The 15751-nt window shown below is 31.0% G+C and overlaps 1 protein-coding gene across 1 annotated transcript in view; it reads left to right on the top strand.

Annotated features, from left to right (window-relative positions):
• Positions 1 to 15751, top strand: part of Dync2h1 (dynein cytoplasmic 2 heavy chain 1) — a 377152-nt gene that overhangs the window by 142194 nt on the left and 219207 nt on the right. The window contains exons 61-65 of the mRNA XM_071616653.1: positions 407 to 533; positions 2175 to 2316; positions 3313 to 3422; positions 9887 to 9985; positions 13832 to 13955. Of these exons, the coding sequence (XP_071472754.1) occupies positions 407 to 533; positions 2175 to 2316; positions 3313 to 3422; positions 9887 to 9985; positions 13832 to 13955 (602 nt within the window). The remainder of the gene's footprint in view (positions 1 to 406; positions 534 to 2174; positions 2317 to 3312; positions 3423 to 9886; positions 9986 to 13831; positions 13956 to 15751) is intronic.

Consider the following 15751-nt stretch of genomic DNA (forward strand, 5'->3'; position numbering starts at 1 on the left):
AGACAAATGAAACATCCTGAGAGGAACACATGAGATAAAGAATAGGGCATTTTCTGATATTGTTGATTTTTTTCAGATATTGCTGTATACTTTGGGGGAACTGAAATAGCAAGTAATAAACCCAGAAAGATAGATTGGATCAGTCTTTGTACAGGGTCTTGAATGCCATACTAAGAAACATGTACATAAATACAGAAGGTTATGGAGTACCTGTCCAGCTTTTTGAAGTAGAGAATGATAGATTTTAAATATATGTGTTGGTATATATGTTTTATTAATGATAATTTTATACAATTATGGCCATATTATCATTAAATTCTGGCATAAATATGTACTTAATTATCCATGGATAATTTCATTAAGTATCTCTTAAATTCTTTTTGTTTTTAATTAAATGTTTTCTTAGATTTCAGAGCAGGACTTCCGAAGCTGCCAAACTTGAAGCTGAAGTTAGCAAAGCACAGGAAACAATCAAAGCTGCAGAAGTCTTAATTAATCAGCTTGATAGAGAACACAAGAGATGGAATGCCCAGGTTTGTTTACAGAGAAGAATCATAGAGTCTAAAGACTCAGGAAACTTATGATGTTATTTTATGTATTTGTTAAAAAAGTGAAAGACAAATATCCATTAACTTGCATCTGGCTTTGGACAAATGATCTACATACACATGGTAACTAAGTGAATTAATCTTATTGCAAAATATCTTTATGAGAATGGATTTTTAGGAAAGAAAGCAAATCCTCTTTTTATTACCTGGTGCTGAGGGGAAGGACAGGAATGAAAATGATCTAAAACTTAGTTCTCTTTAGAGACTTTTTTGAATTTACCTTTACCAGGACAATAATTTTAGGGTTCAATATTGTTGGCCATTTATTTCTTCCTGAAATATTCTATTATTTTTGCTTTATTAGTCTTGTCTCACATTTTCTTTTTAACTTTATAACCAGATTTCTTCTCTCACCTGATACTTCTCATTTTCTCATTCAATAATATTGATTATCTTCAGTATTCTCCTTGTTAACTCTTTTTTCTGAAATGGAACTGGGATTCTCTCATTCAGGGTTAATGTCATCTATACCACAGTGATGTCCAAAGCTATACTTCTAGGATATACAGAGCTTAAAATTAATATTTCCAACTATACTTTAAATAATTGCATTACTTTTGTCTCTTAGGAACCCACCCAACATGTCTAAAGTAACTTATTTTTTTCTAATTCCATATCTCTTTCAGTTCATAATTTATTGAAGTTGTGTTTCTTCTATGCATCAAAACTATAAATGTGGGCTGTCTTAAATGTTTCCTTGTTTAATTGTCATATCAATTTGCAATATTCTTCGTATTTGCCTTCCATCTTTAATGCCAATCTTTTTGTTTTCTCATCTGGATTTTCCTAACTTGTCTCTCTCTTATCTAACCTTTTAATTAGTCCATCCTTTATTTGTTGGCTGAAATATATTTTTAAAACTCATCTCATTACATTATTTGCTGCCTCTTAAATCCCTTTTTATTAAAAGTGTTAATAGAAAGGGGATTTGTTTAAAAATGTTAAAAGAGAAAATCCTTTGCATTGCATGGAAAAACCTTTCATAATTGGCCTCCAACCAACTCTGCCCCTCTCTTTCATTCCTTCTGTATCACTGTCCTTTCTGCTCTGTCTTGTGCTTCATCTGTACTAAAGATTACAATAATGAGTCTTGATTCATTAAATTTGTTACGTACCTTTGTTCATCAGTGTATTTTAATGTTATTTTATAAAGTGATACAAATTCATGCTATTCAGCTATGGTAAGGATGAAAGCTCATTATTCATTATGATAATTAGTAACTTTCAATGACAAAATATGTGTTTATTTCTACAAATACATTAGGATTTCATACAAAACCACAGCAAGGTCTGTGGTCTTATTGTTATTTTAAAAATTTGACTGGTGTATTCAAATAGATAAGGGATTATTACTTAAAGAAATATGTGATTTTTTTCCATGAATGATTTTCAAATTAAAGGTTGTCATAGAACTTTTGCTTCAGTATATTTTAGTTTATTTTTGGATACCTGGGATCGAACTCAGGGGCACTCAACTACAGGGCCAAATAAACAAAATTCCATGAAGCTGTAATTTTCTTCTGTGATAGGACATATCCATTTATATCTCTTTATCTCTTTTTCCAGGTTGCAGAGATAACAGAGCAATTAGCTACTCTTCCAAAACGAGCTCAACTATCTGCTGCTTTTATTACATATCTTTCTGCTGCTCCTGAGAGTCTCAGAAAAACCTGTTTGGAAGAATGGACCAAGTCAGCTGGTCTTGAAAGTTTGTTTTTAGTTATTTGTGATTTTGAAATTTCAATATTCTAAAAATGCACATTTGACCTTTATTTCACTCTTTTGTTTTGTTATTTATTTATCTGTACTGGAGATTGAACCCAGAGGCTTAACCACTGAGCTAAATTCCCAGTCCTTTTTATTTTTCATCTTGAGACAGTGTCTCCCTAAATTGCTGAGGCTGGCCTCTTATTTATTATCCTACTTCAGCCTCCCAAGTTGCTGGAATTACAGGTATTTGCCGCTGTGCCTAGCTAATTTGCTTTACTTCAGTGTTTAAACTCTTCTGTAAGTTGTAAGGATACCAGACTATAGATTTGCCAAATTTCACAAAAGTTTTGGGAATCATTTTGTTATTGCATCTTCTATTCCTAAATCACTATAAATAACAGACCACTAAAGGATTTTTGATATTGCATGAATTCAACTAAACATTTTATCTTTACAATAATTTTATGTAATAAGGTGAAATATAGGAACTCTAACGTTTCTTGTGCATTTTGTGGTTTGCACAAAATTACTTATGATTGTAAAACATTCACTCTGAAGAAATATGAGTTAACTAAAGTTCTATTCCTTTGAACCTTTTTTTAACTTCTTTATTCTTATATTTGAGTGCTAAAAGTAGATGAATGGTTTTCAAATTAAAGGTTGTCATGGAACTTTTGCTTCAGTATATTTTAGTTTATTTTTGGATACCTGGGATCCAGCTCAGGGGCACTCAACTACAAGGCCAAATCACCAGCCCTATTTTGTATTTTATTTTAGAGACAGGGTCTCACTGAGTTGCTTAGTGCCTTGCTTTTGCTGAGGCTGGCTTTGAACTCGTGATCCTCCTGCCTCAGCCTCCCAAGCCTCTGGAATTACAGGTGTCTGCCACTGCACCCTGCCTTGTTTCAGTATATTTTAAATAGTTTTATTTTCTTTCCTTTATCAAGTGCAAGATTATTGTAATGAAGTATTCTTGGTATCTTTAACTTTTCAGAATTTGATCTGAGGAGATTTCTTTGTACTGAAAGTGAACAGTTAATTTGGAAAAGTGAAGGCCTACCATCTGATGACCTTTCCATAGAAAATGCTCTTGTTATATTACAGGTAATTAATTTGCTTTAATTTTCTCAGAAATGTTTTTTTTTGGAGGCTTGCTAGAGGAATTCTTTACATTCTTAGGTTTTTGCTGTTATTGTTTTCTTAGTCATGTAAAAGTGAAAATATTTTGTTAATGAAAATTTACTTATTTTGTTAGTGAATGTATACTTCTCAATATAATTTATTTTTTACCTTAATATAAGAGTATAAACTAAATATAAGAGTATAAACTAAAGTGGCATTTTTATTCCAAAATATTCTAAATAGAAGTTTCTACTAGTAATAGAAATGCTATAGAGATAACTGGTTCATTTGGTTGTTTACTTACTTCATTTAGAGTATATGACTTTATAAATTTTACATTTTAATTTTATTTTATGTTGCAAAGTGAATTTAAGCTTTGGATTTTAAGTTGGAGATGACCATATGTATATTTTGAAAATTGTTCTTTGTCAATGTTTTCTTAAAGTTGAAAATATTACAACCTTTTTGGCAGTGAATGTGAAAACTAAATTCAAAGGCTTGTACACAGATAAAAATCATTACTTTGAATAGTTTGATTTTAACAATTAACTTGATTTTCCTTTCTGACATGCAATTTGCAAGGTAATTTTTCTTCCTTGATAATGTGAATTTTTTCCTATTCTCTCTCTCTCTCTCTCTCTCTCTCTCCATATATATATATCTCCATTGAAAAAGAAAAACCTTTTGTGTCCAGAAAAATAAATAAATAAATAAATAGATAGATAAATAAATATATTTTTTGGTGCTGGGGATTGAAGCCAGGGACTTGTGCATGCAAGGCAAGCACTCCACTAACTGAGCTATATCCCCAGCCCTCAATAGCCTATATTTTACATTACTAGCGTTGTATTTCCTCTCTGTAACCCTTCTCCCTGCCCAGACACCATTTCCTTATTCTGTAATTTCATTGTCTCAGAGAAAGCATGAGAATTGAATAATGATCCTCTTTAGGTAGCATAAACTGTTTATAAGATTCATATTTTGGGCCTTATTTATTCTGGGATAATGTGTTTGGTTTTATTAGGCCTGTTAATCATCTGATTGTAGTTTGGTTCATTGCATCGGTGTCCTAACAGAAGAGAAGTTGCTACCACAAATTAAATACTTTCCCCTTATTTTAATTTGATTTTGGTAATTCTTTGATTTATTTTTTTAAACAACTTTTATCATTGCTTTTCCATTGGAACCACAAATCTGAAACTCTAAATGTGTTTGTAAATAAGTTCATTGCATCATTGCAAACTGTATGCTTTTTTCAGATTTGTTATTGCTTCTCCCCAAGGTTTGGCAATCACCTCTTCTTGTTTCAGTAAATGTTTCAAGAATGTAATTGCAGATTTTCAAAAAAGTTCTAGTTTGGGGCTGGCGTTTTGTCTTTGCAGTAGAGCGCTTGCCTAGCATGTGTGAGGCATTGGGTTCGATCCTCAGCACCACATTAAAGAAAAAAAAAAGTTAAAAAAATATAATTCTAGTTTAAGAATTCTCTTTTTATTCCACAAGTAACCAGGAGAAGTAAGTCTTCAGAAAACATGTATTTATTATAGTAATTTTTATTTTTTCCTGATACCAATGGAAAATACTTAATTTTGTTTTCTGAGTTGTCTTTCATAATGAATATGTGCAAATTGATTTTAAAGTTAGTTTTAATAAGAAGCTTATATTTACTTTATATTTAATATTGATGAGTTCCTTTTAGTTATTTATTTGCAATTATTTAACAAAATAAAAATTATTTGTAAAAGTGTTGGGGGGTATGGTAATTAGTGATTTTGTTGAATGAATTTTCCATTATTGTCAACATTCTATTTCAATTCTTAGGTAGACTAAATTCAAAATAAGTCATTATAGTTAAGGGTGTGATTGGATAGTACATGTTTATAACATCTAATCATTAAAATACTATGAATGTATATGAAATTAAATCTCTAAATATATACTACATGTGCATCTGTGAAGACTCCTGAGGAAAGATGGCTAATCATGATAAATAACATGTATTTTTGATTCTGAGGTTTATAAAATTTCTTCAAGTGTACAACAACTTTTCTGAGATTTTCTCTCTCATTGGAGACTATTCAGATTCAAGTCTTGTAGTTACTCAAAAAAATTTTAGATGTTAGGAAAAAGAAAAACCTTTTGTGTCCAGAATTATTTCTTTACTGGTCTTAACATAAATGCTTGAAGTTCTCATATTTGGCTTGTCTTAACTGTTGAAGTGCATGTATTCTCTGAGAGAGGAAATAGTCAAATTTTATTTATCCTTGACCTTGTAACAAGAGTTAGGTTTATGTTAGGAAAAAGCTTACATAACATGTCTTTGAGGAGCAGAGAAACATTTGGCTAATGTGATCATCCCTTGTGGATTGCTTGGGCTATGGTTTATATTAATAAACCTGGTACGGGTGATAAATAATCTTTTTAACGTTGGGAACTCCATGAATAATGGATAATATAAAGATGTTAGAAACAATAGAGAAGGTGTGAGTGAAAAGCATTCTAAAAGGAGATGGAAAATAGGATAAGTATAAATTTCAGATTTTATATAATTTTTTCTTGTGAAGACATCTATTGGATATTTATGTTTATTGTTTATGAAAAGTTTGGTATCTAATTGGTTTTCTTTCAACAACTCAAAGTTTCTGAGATTTTTTTCCTTTCTGCTACTTGGTATATGTCTAGGAAATGCTAACTAATTTGATATTGTATGTCTAAAAACAAAGAATTATAAAGTTAAATCATAAAGGGGAAATTCTTTACTTCCCCAATAAATCATCATCATCATCATCATCACTTATCTAGTAATTACTATGTGTGCATATATTATTGTTTAAGAATTAACATAGGTAAAGCAAATACTCAAAATTCTGACATCAACTCAATCTAGTAGGTGCATATGTAGCCCTTTTTATAGATAAGGAAATTGTGGCACAGAAGAGTTGATCTTTTGTCCATTGCTGTCAAGTAGTTGAGCCAGGATTCAAACACAAGCTAACTAGCACCAGTTAGTACTCTAAAACTGCCTCCTATAGGAGTGTGTGTATGCACGCGCATGTACATGAATGACCTTAACTTAATTATTTTGTGTTATTCTTGTTAATGTAACTCTCCTTAGGTAATAAAGAGATAATAGGCTTTAATTTTATTTGTAAAGTTTTTTTTGCTTTTATTCCATTTAATGTATTAAAAATAAAAGTAAAATTATAAAATGTCCTAAATGTTTTAAGAGTCATCACTTTCAAAAATGTCCCTTGCCCAATATTCCCTCCTAACCAAGGAAGGAAGAATTTAAATAGATATGTATTTCTAGTCTTGAATCTTTCTTCTGAGTTCCTGACCTCTATAGTTCCAACTACTGTAGAATATTTTTATCTAGGAAGCTCAAGCTTTATCTGCCTTTAATTGAATTTGCTGTTTTTTTTTTTTTTAATTGAGAATCTTTCTGTGACCCATTACAGCCCATATAAAAAACTATTTATGCTTTTAAATAATTGAGATGTGCAGAAATTTGGGGCTAGCTTCAGAATTCAGAAGGTATTAATAGGACATTTCTTTCTTCATCTTGACAGATGGATTTATTCTCAGATAGGTTCTCTTTACCCTTCATTAGCAATAGTTTTTGGTGTCTCCATGTTTTCCATTATCAGAGTTTTTGTTTCTAGATTAAGGATGTGCCACATCCTCCTTCCGCCTTTACTCCAAGCATGTATGTCAAGCTTATGAAAGGATTCTGATTAGTATGGGATACCTACTCATTCCGTGGATACAGGGTTAGGTGATTGATAACCTCATCAGAAATATGTTAAGTGGGGCATGCAGGACAGCATAGGTAGCTCTTCACTATAAAAATCTTTTTGTTTTTAATTTTTTATCATTGGTTTTCCTTATTTCCCATCATTGACAATATTGTAATCTTGGCCCAGTAGTGCAAACTATAAGCTGGGAGTCATTCCCACTGTCTCTTTTTCTTTCAGTTTATTATTCATCTTGTCTTGTCAAATATATTTTTCAAATATCTCAAGAATGCATCCTGTTTTAACCATATCCACTACCAGTGGCTTCATTTATACTTTCATCAATTTGTATCTGGATAAATACATTATTATACTATCTGATTCCTTGCCCTGAGTCACTTCTTTATAGTTGTTGAAGGGATCCTTCAAAAACAAATCAAGTAATATTATTTCAATTAATATATTTCATTGACTTCCCATTGCCTGCAGTATGAAATTTTCACCATCTTTAGACATGGTATAAAAAGGTCTTCATGATCACACAGATGCCAGATTACTTATGCCATTTTCTTAAAAAATATTTTTTTAGTTGTAGTTGACACAATGACACAATAAAATACCCTTATTTAATTAATTAATTTATTTTTATGTGGTGCTGAGGATCAAACCCAGGGCTTTGCACGTGCTCAGCAAGTGCTCTACCGCTGAGCCACAACCCAAGTCCCTACTTCTGCCATTTTAATATATCATCTTTGCCCACATTTTTCTTAATCAAGCTGTGTCAGACTACTGGAATTTTTCCAGGAACTCCGAACTTTGTTATTATTCTTTTCATCATGGTATTTTTTTTATCCAAAATGATTTTTTTTCTTCTTTGCCTTCCTAATTTTTCTTGGCTTTGATTGATTTGAATTGTTTCCTAGTCTCTGCCCTATCTCCATATATCATTCTTCTGTAGCATTTTGTATACTTCTGAATGATGGGTTTTTTATTTTTGCTTCTTTATTGGATGTCAAGTCACTGAAGTCAAGGGAATATATCTTATTAATTTCTGTATCCTTTGAACTTTGTGTTACTGTAGATTCTAAGGTAGATGAATAAATGAATGAAAGCTCAACATTTTTGATCTATTATAAGTTGTTAATTATATAATTTAACTACATTTCATCATGCAACACAGATAAAATGTACCTTAGAAATTTTCTCTAAATCTCTGTGTAAAAGTATAAATGCGATGAACAAAAACTTGTAAGTACCCTTTAAATTTGTTAAACATATTTCCTTTGCTAAAAATAGATTTTGAAACATTACCATTTTCTTTTTTTTTTTTTCAACTGCATCAGATCATTGGTTTGAAATCATGGGTAAGAAAACTCCTTCAAATTTTAAAATCATACTGTCAGGGTTAAGCAAAATCTCATAGAATTGTGAAATGTTTATTATTGAATGCCACCATAAAAGTAGACCCCAAACCCATAGTAATACTAAGAACCTAATTACTAACCACATCATTTTTCTAGGAATAGTTCATTTATTTGATGGAACAGTTAAGAGAAATCTATAGAAATAGATTCTGGGTAATGATCATACAGTGATGTAACATGGCAAGGGGGGAATATTCTACTCTGGTTGCAAATAAAAACAAGTTCTTTGTGGAGAATTTAATTACTGTAATAAAGGTGTTTTAAAGCCAGGTATGTTTTCATTATGACCATGTGCTAGGAATTCTAAATGGTGTTGGTGATAAAAAGCTATTAGTCTACAAGGCAAATTATTCCTACTGTTGCCTTCCTTCTTGATATGCCACTGAAATAACAAGTGTTTTTATGAGATTGCTACACCTCAGTCCTAAGTTTTTATTCTACTCTTTCACATGTGTTTTCTTATCCCTATAATGTACAATTACATTTTTTTCAAATAAGTGAAAATTTAACAAAAAATAGTTCATTCATTTAAATCTGATTTAGTAGGTAGTGGTAATTATTAGATGACTTCTAGAGTTATTGCATATTTATTTGGTGCTAGGAGGTATACATTTTTTTATACATATAATTGGCTTCCTATCATCTCTAAGAGCCATTGTGTGTAAGATGTCTTCACTGGGTTCTAAACTCCTGTTTGTTTTAGAGATTAACTAGTGCAGGACATTCTGTAATGACTTTAGTTTCTAGTTCATTAGATTTAAGCATATAAAGTCTAATTTTCATTTCTAAGATAAGGTTTTATGGTAGATATTTACTGCTTTAGAAGAATCAGTGTCTTAAAATGTAAATAACTATGTTAAAATTATTTCAGCAGTATTTTTATGATTAGCTCATGGGTCTTTTATAAGGCCTTTGTGGTTTATTCACCCAGAAGATGTATAAAGTTAGGGAATACCTTGATTATGCATTTTAAAAACCAGAACAAATAGTGCAAATAGCATCAGCATGGGAATAAAACTCTTGCTTAGCATATTGTTAACATACACTTTGAGTTATTGTGTAACAATTGGGACTATGCACAGTTTAATTACTTAATATTATTTCATTGAAAATTTATTAATTTGGTTTTCCAGTACTGATATGTACTGTACCTGTATTTATTCCTTCTGGTTGTACAGTTGCATCCTCCAAAGTCAGCTCATTTAGAAATTGTTTCATAATTTTTAGGCATTTATTTTCATTAAATCAAACCATACTCATTTAATTAACATTCTTCTTCTTTTCAATCTAGAGTCGAGTATGTCCATTTCTTATAGATCCTTCATCCCAAGCTACAGAATGGTTAAAAACACATTTGAAGGACTCACATTTGGAGGTTATTAATCAACAGGTATGTATTACTTATTATTCAGATGCTAACTAAGAATAACATCTTATAGTGAAAATAATTCTGGGTGTATAATTAGAAAACAGATCCAAGACTGTGGCCTATAATTTACCTGGAGTTGGATTTGGGGAAAGAAATATAACTCACTTAGCTTCAGTTTTGTAATTTGTAAAAAGTGATGAGAATATTTATTTGGTGCTTATTATTTGGGAATTTCATAGTGAGTAAAGTAGTCACACTTTCTGTTCTTATGAAGAGGATGCTGTAGTAGGTTAGAGAAACAAATATTTTCTCTAAGTTATGATTAATGGCACACATATAACTAATTTAGCTTAGAGAATCAGAAAATTCTCCTGGTCTTCAGCACATTTGTAGTTTTCTTGAATGTCTCTCACAATTTCCTATTCCTATAACATACCAAGAAGAATATTTAATATGTCCCAATATTTGACATTTTGGTCAGTAAAATGTAATCATAGTCTTTTTTAATTGTGATTTCTTACTGTCATATTTATCTTGCTAAGAAAATTATATTTGGTTATTTTTAAATTTCATTTTTGGAAGCCCTAGTTGTATGACTTACTTTAAAAAAAATTATTCTTAAGTTTTAGGTGGACACAATATCTTTATTTTACATTTATGTGGTGCTGAGGATTGAACCCAGTGCCTCATGCATGCTAGGCAAGCACTCTACCACTGAGCCAAAACCCCACCCCTGTATGACTTGCTTTTATAGATATTCTCTTGTATTTGAAAAGTTATTTTTAAAACTTACCTTACTTTTATAAATGGGGTTTCTATCTCATTTGTTTGTAGTAAAAATAATTGAAAATTAGATAATATATAAAATATAATCATGTATTACATAATCAGGGTGATATATTCTAAGAAATGTGTTGGGCAATTTTGCCATTGTATGAATATCATAGAGTGTGCTTTCACAAGCCCAGGTCATATGGCCTACTACCCACATGGGCTATGTAATGTAGCCTATTGCTGCTGTGCTACAAACATGTACAGCATATTACTGTACTAAATATTGTAGGTAACTGGTAACACAATGGTAAACACAACTAAATATAGAAAAGGTACATAGAATGTGGTATAAAATATAAAAATAAATTGTATCTCTGTGTAGGTAGGCACTTACTATGAATGGAGTCAGCAGGACTAAAAGTTGCTCTAGCTGAGTCAGTGAGTGAGTGTTGTGAATGTGAAAGCTTAGTTCATTATTGTATACATCTGGAGAATTGATTAACACTGTATATTTAAATTATACCAAATTCACAAAAATTTTCTTTTATCAATAATGTTAACCTTAGTTTGCCCTTTTTACCTTATAAACTTTAGCTTAAAACACATATAACTATACATATTTTATTTTTATATATCTTTATTTTATAAGAATTTACCTATTTTTAAATTAATTTTTTTAACTTTTTGAACTTTAAAAAATACTGGTTCTTTTTAGTTATACAGAACACTAGTTCCCTTTTGACATAATTATATAAGTATGGGATATGTTTTATTCTATTTTAGACCCTGTATCTCTCCTCTTTTCTTTTCTCTTCCTCCTGCTCCCTTCCATCTAATGATCTTTCTGCCATTTACCTGTCATTATTATTTGTTTAAATTAATTTCTTGTGGATGTACATGATATCAGATTCACCATTGTGTATTCATATATGCGCATTGGTAAGTTATGTCAGATTCATTTCACTGACTTTCCCTTTCTTATCCTTTCTACCTTCCCTTCATCTCCCTTTTTCTAACCCACTAATCTTCTGTTGCCCCCTCCCTACACTTATTGTGGGTTAGCTTCTACATATTAGAGAAAACATTCAACCTTTGGCTTTTTGACTTTTGGGGACTGGCTTATATCACCTAGCATGATAGTCTCCAGATTCATCCATTTACTGGCAAATGTTATAAAGTCATTCTTTATTGCATCGTAATAATACTCCATGTGTGTATATATAGCACAATTTCTTTATTCATTTATCTGTTGAAGGGTACCTAGATTGGCTCCCTGGCTTAGCTATTATGAATTGTGTTGTTATAAACATTGATGTGGCTGTGTCACTTTAGTGTGCTGATTTTAAATCCTCTGGATATATACCGAGACATGGGATTACTGAGTCAAATAGTGGTTCTATTCCTACTTTTCTGAGGACTGTCTGTACTGCTTTCCAGAGTGGTTGTACCAGTTTGCAGTCCCATCAACAGTGTATGAGTATATACTTTTCTTCACATCTTCACCAACATTTATTGTTCCTTGTGTTCTTGATAATTGCCATTCTGACTATAGTAAGATGAAATCTCAGTATAATTTTAGTTTGTATTTCTCTAATTGCTAGAAACATTGAACATTTTTTCATATATTTGTTGACTATTTGTGAACTTTTTTTGTTAAAAGTAAAGACAAACAAATATACTAGTCTAGGCTTTCACAAGGTCAGAATCATCAATACCATTATCTTTTTCTAGAATAACTCCAGAAGCACCTGCCTGTGACTGTTTTATAAGTTAATTTTAAAAAACATAAGTAAGGGGCTGGGATGTGGCTCAAGCTGTATTGCGCTCGCCTGGCGTGCGTGCGGCCCGGGTTCGATCCTCAGCACCACATACAAACAAAGATGTTGTGTCCGCCGAAAACTAATAAATAAGTATTAAAAAAAAAAATTAAAAATAAATAAATAAATAAATAAATAAAAAACATAAGTAAAAGGAATATACTCTAAAGTATATTTCATGTACTCTAAAATATACTCTAAAGCATAAAGTATATATATATAATATATGTATATATATATACATAAAGTTGTTTATTATTATTATTTGATATAATATACTAATATATAATTGTATGTGTTGTACTTTTATAATATGCCTGACAGCTCAGCATTGTGCTATGACAGCTGTGATGTACTAGTCAATAGGAAGTTTTTCACTCCGTTATAATCTTATGGGACTACTATTGTATATGTGGTCCATTGTTGACTGAAATGTTATGTGGTGCATGATTGTACTTTAGTCTCATTTGGGGTTTGCAGTATAAGGTCTTAATAATTATCCCAAATATTATACTTTATTTTCCATCTTTGTTGGAGGCATGGAGTAATATTTTAAACTCCTTTTTTTTTTTTTTTGCTAGCTAAAAAGCCTAAAAATTCTTCATTGGTTGTAGAGTCTTGTTGAAAAGTCTTAATTAATAATTTATTAATTAAAAATTAAACTTAATTATTAAACCTGTCACACTAAGAAATATCTATGGGAATTCATCATTTTTCTTTTTTAAACTCCCCATTCAATAGTTGATTTGGAATATAGGCAAAGTAGTTCTTATTAATACCTGATAATTTATTACAGATAGAATTTGAAATTTATTTCTATAAAAAATTTATAATTATAGTAGAAAATTAAAGAAAGACATTTGTATTGTGGGGTAAAGAGATGATATTCAATGGGTATAGTGTTCCAGATGTGGATGACCAAAAAGTTCTAGAGATCTGCTACCTATATTGTTGTTATAATTAACAACACTGTAATATATACTTAAAAATTGTTGAGCTTTTAGATGTTTTTTCAACAATAAAAAAATGGTCAAAATTCTTATTTTTTAGAAATATTTCTATTTAAGTGATGAAAATTTTAAGATAACTTATTCAATTAAAATAATTCAAGTACTTGTAACTAGAAACATAATTGAGTAATTTGAATTATTAACATTAAAATTACAATTAAAATGTTCTTATTTTTCTAGTACTATATTCATTTATCATCTATAAGGATCTTTGTATATACTGATATAATAAAAAAATTAATATGTATTCCTTTTTATTTTCACAGGATAGTAACTTTATCACAGCTCTTGAGTTGGCTGTGCGTTTTGGGAAAACCCTTATTATACAAGAAATGGATGGTGTAGAACCTGTTCTTTATCCATTATTGAGACGAGATCTGATTGCTCAAGGTAAATATTCGAGTTTCCAGGGAATGCATATTTTTATGATTTCTCAAAGTAATTAAACCTGTTAGAAGCTTGCAAGAGCCCTCATCCTGTGGAGTCACATGGACATGCTTAACTCTTTCCATAATAAAATATTGGGGCTAACAGGGCAAAGCCGAAAAAGAGCAAAGCATGCATTGTTTTTTGATCATCTGTTATGCCAGCAACAAGTTGTGATAACATATGTGAAATGTCTAGAAAGGAAGCTCATTACAAACTCAGTAGTGTTTATTGGGGATTGATTATGAGAGCAAATTCTCTCACTCATAGCAATTCCCCAAAGGAAAGCAGATGTTTGGCATAAGCCCCATTGTTTCTATAAACAGTTAAGACACAGTTAGCCACTTTTATTAGTTCTGAAAATGAAGGGAATTCTTTTTAAATCCAAGTTCTCAAACACTGGCCACGAATCAATTTTTAAAGCAGATCATTCTAAGGCTAGCAGTCTCAGGATTGATACATTACTTCTTTTCTTCATAGGAATCCACTCCAGATTTTAGAAGGTGATGCCCTGAAACTTTTAAGAGTGTATTCATGCAAAGGGGATACACATGCATAATGTACCGTGTACATATACATATATACATGCACATTACCACATAACTTGCTAACAAGATTAAAATAGAAAATGGGGTTATTGGGACAAAGCAGAGAAATAGCAAAATATGCACTTTTGATCTTCTGTTATCCCACAAAAAGGTATGCTTGAACTGGCAGGGGTTAATATGTTCTGTAAAAAAAATCTAGGGGACATTTTACCTTTTGAAGTTTTTAAAAATATATTTGTGGGGCTACTTGGTCTACTATATAACAAAAGAAGCTTTCTAATCAGAACAGGATCTTGCTAGAAAGGAGTTGCCTATAAGAGCTATCTCTAGTCTCAATCTGTTCTTTTGTTGGAGCAAACTCAGCTCTTTTGATCCTGCTTCTCATTGTGGCATTATGACTGCAGTGGAAATAAACTATTAAGGCTATCTGGATTTAATACTCTTTTTTTCTATATCCTGATCCTGAAGGGCTTATGAACTATAAATCTTTAAGAGTCTTGGTTCATGGTAGTTTTTATCAGTCTATGTTGCATGATCTCAGAGTGCAATATTGACAAGATTCCCTTATATTGGATTCAGTAAGGGGTGATGTATTCCACATCATGATTAATTCACATTAGGAATCACTTTCTAGACAGTTGTGCAAGGATATTTGTTCATGTCAGAATTTTTAAAAAAGAGAGTTTGTCATTGCCCCATCATACTTTTTCCCATCTTGTTCTCATGGTTGAGTAAATTCATATCACATTATTCTATTAATCCCATTTTGGTATACTCTAGAGCATCCTTTTTCAGAGGGATGAGTTCCTCAGGAATTCCCATTTTGTCACCGTACATTATCAATGGGGACAGAGGATGATGATCTTAGAATCACATAAAACAATCTATTACCAAATTTATTTATATCTTAGTGTCCTTAACCTTAGCAGTATAAACTGCTTTTCTACCTGTTAAGGTCAAAGAAGATAGAAATAGGAATAGAATATGCTCCTCTTCCATAAATTTATGTTATTCAAAAATCCTTCAAGGACTTAGGTACTAGAACAGAGACCTTTGCCAAATAAAATAAAAAGTAGGCCCAATCTTTAGCATATTGGTTTAGGAACTGATTTCCTTAACAAAACTCCTAAAGTGCAAGAAGTAAAATAAAAGATCAATAAATAGGATGGAATCAAATTAAAAAGCTTCTTCACAGAAAAAAAATATCAATCA

Source organism: Marmota flaviventris, chromosome 9, assembly GCF_047511675.1.
Source record: "Marmota flaviventris isolate mMarFla1 chromosome 9, mMarFla1.hap1, whole genome shotgun sequence".
Taxonomy (NCBI): domain Eukaryota; kingdom Metazoa; phylum Chordata; class Mammalia; order Rodentia; family Sciuridae; genus Marmota; species Marmota flaviventris.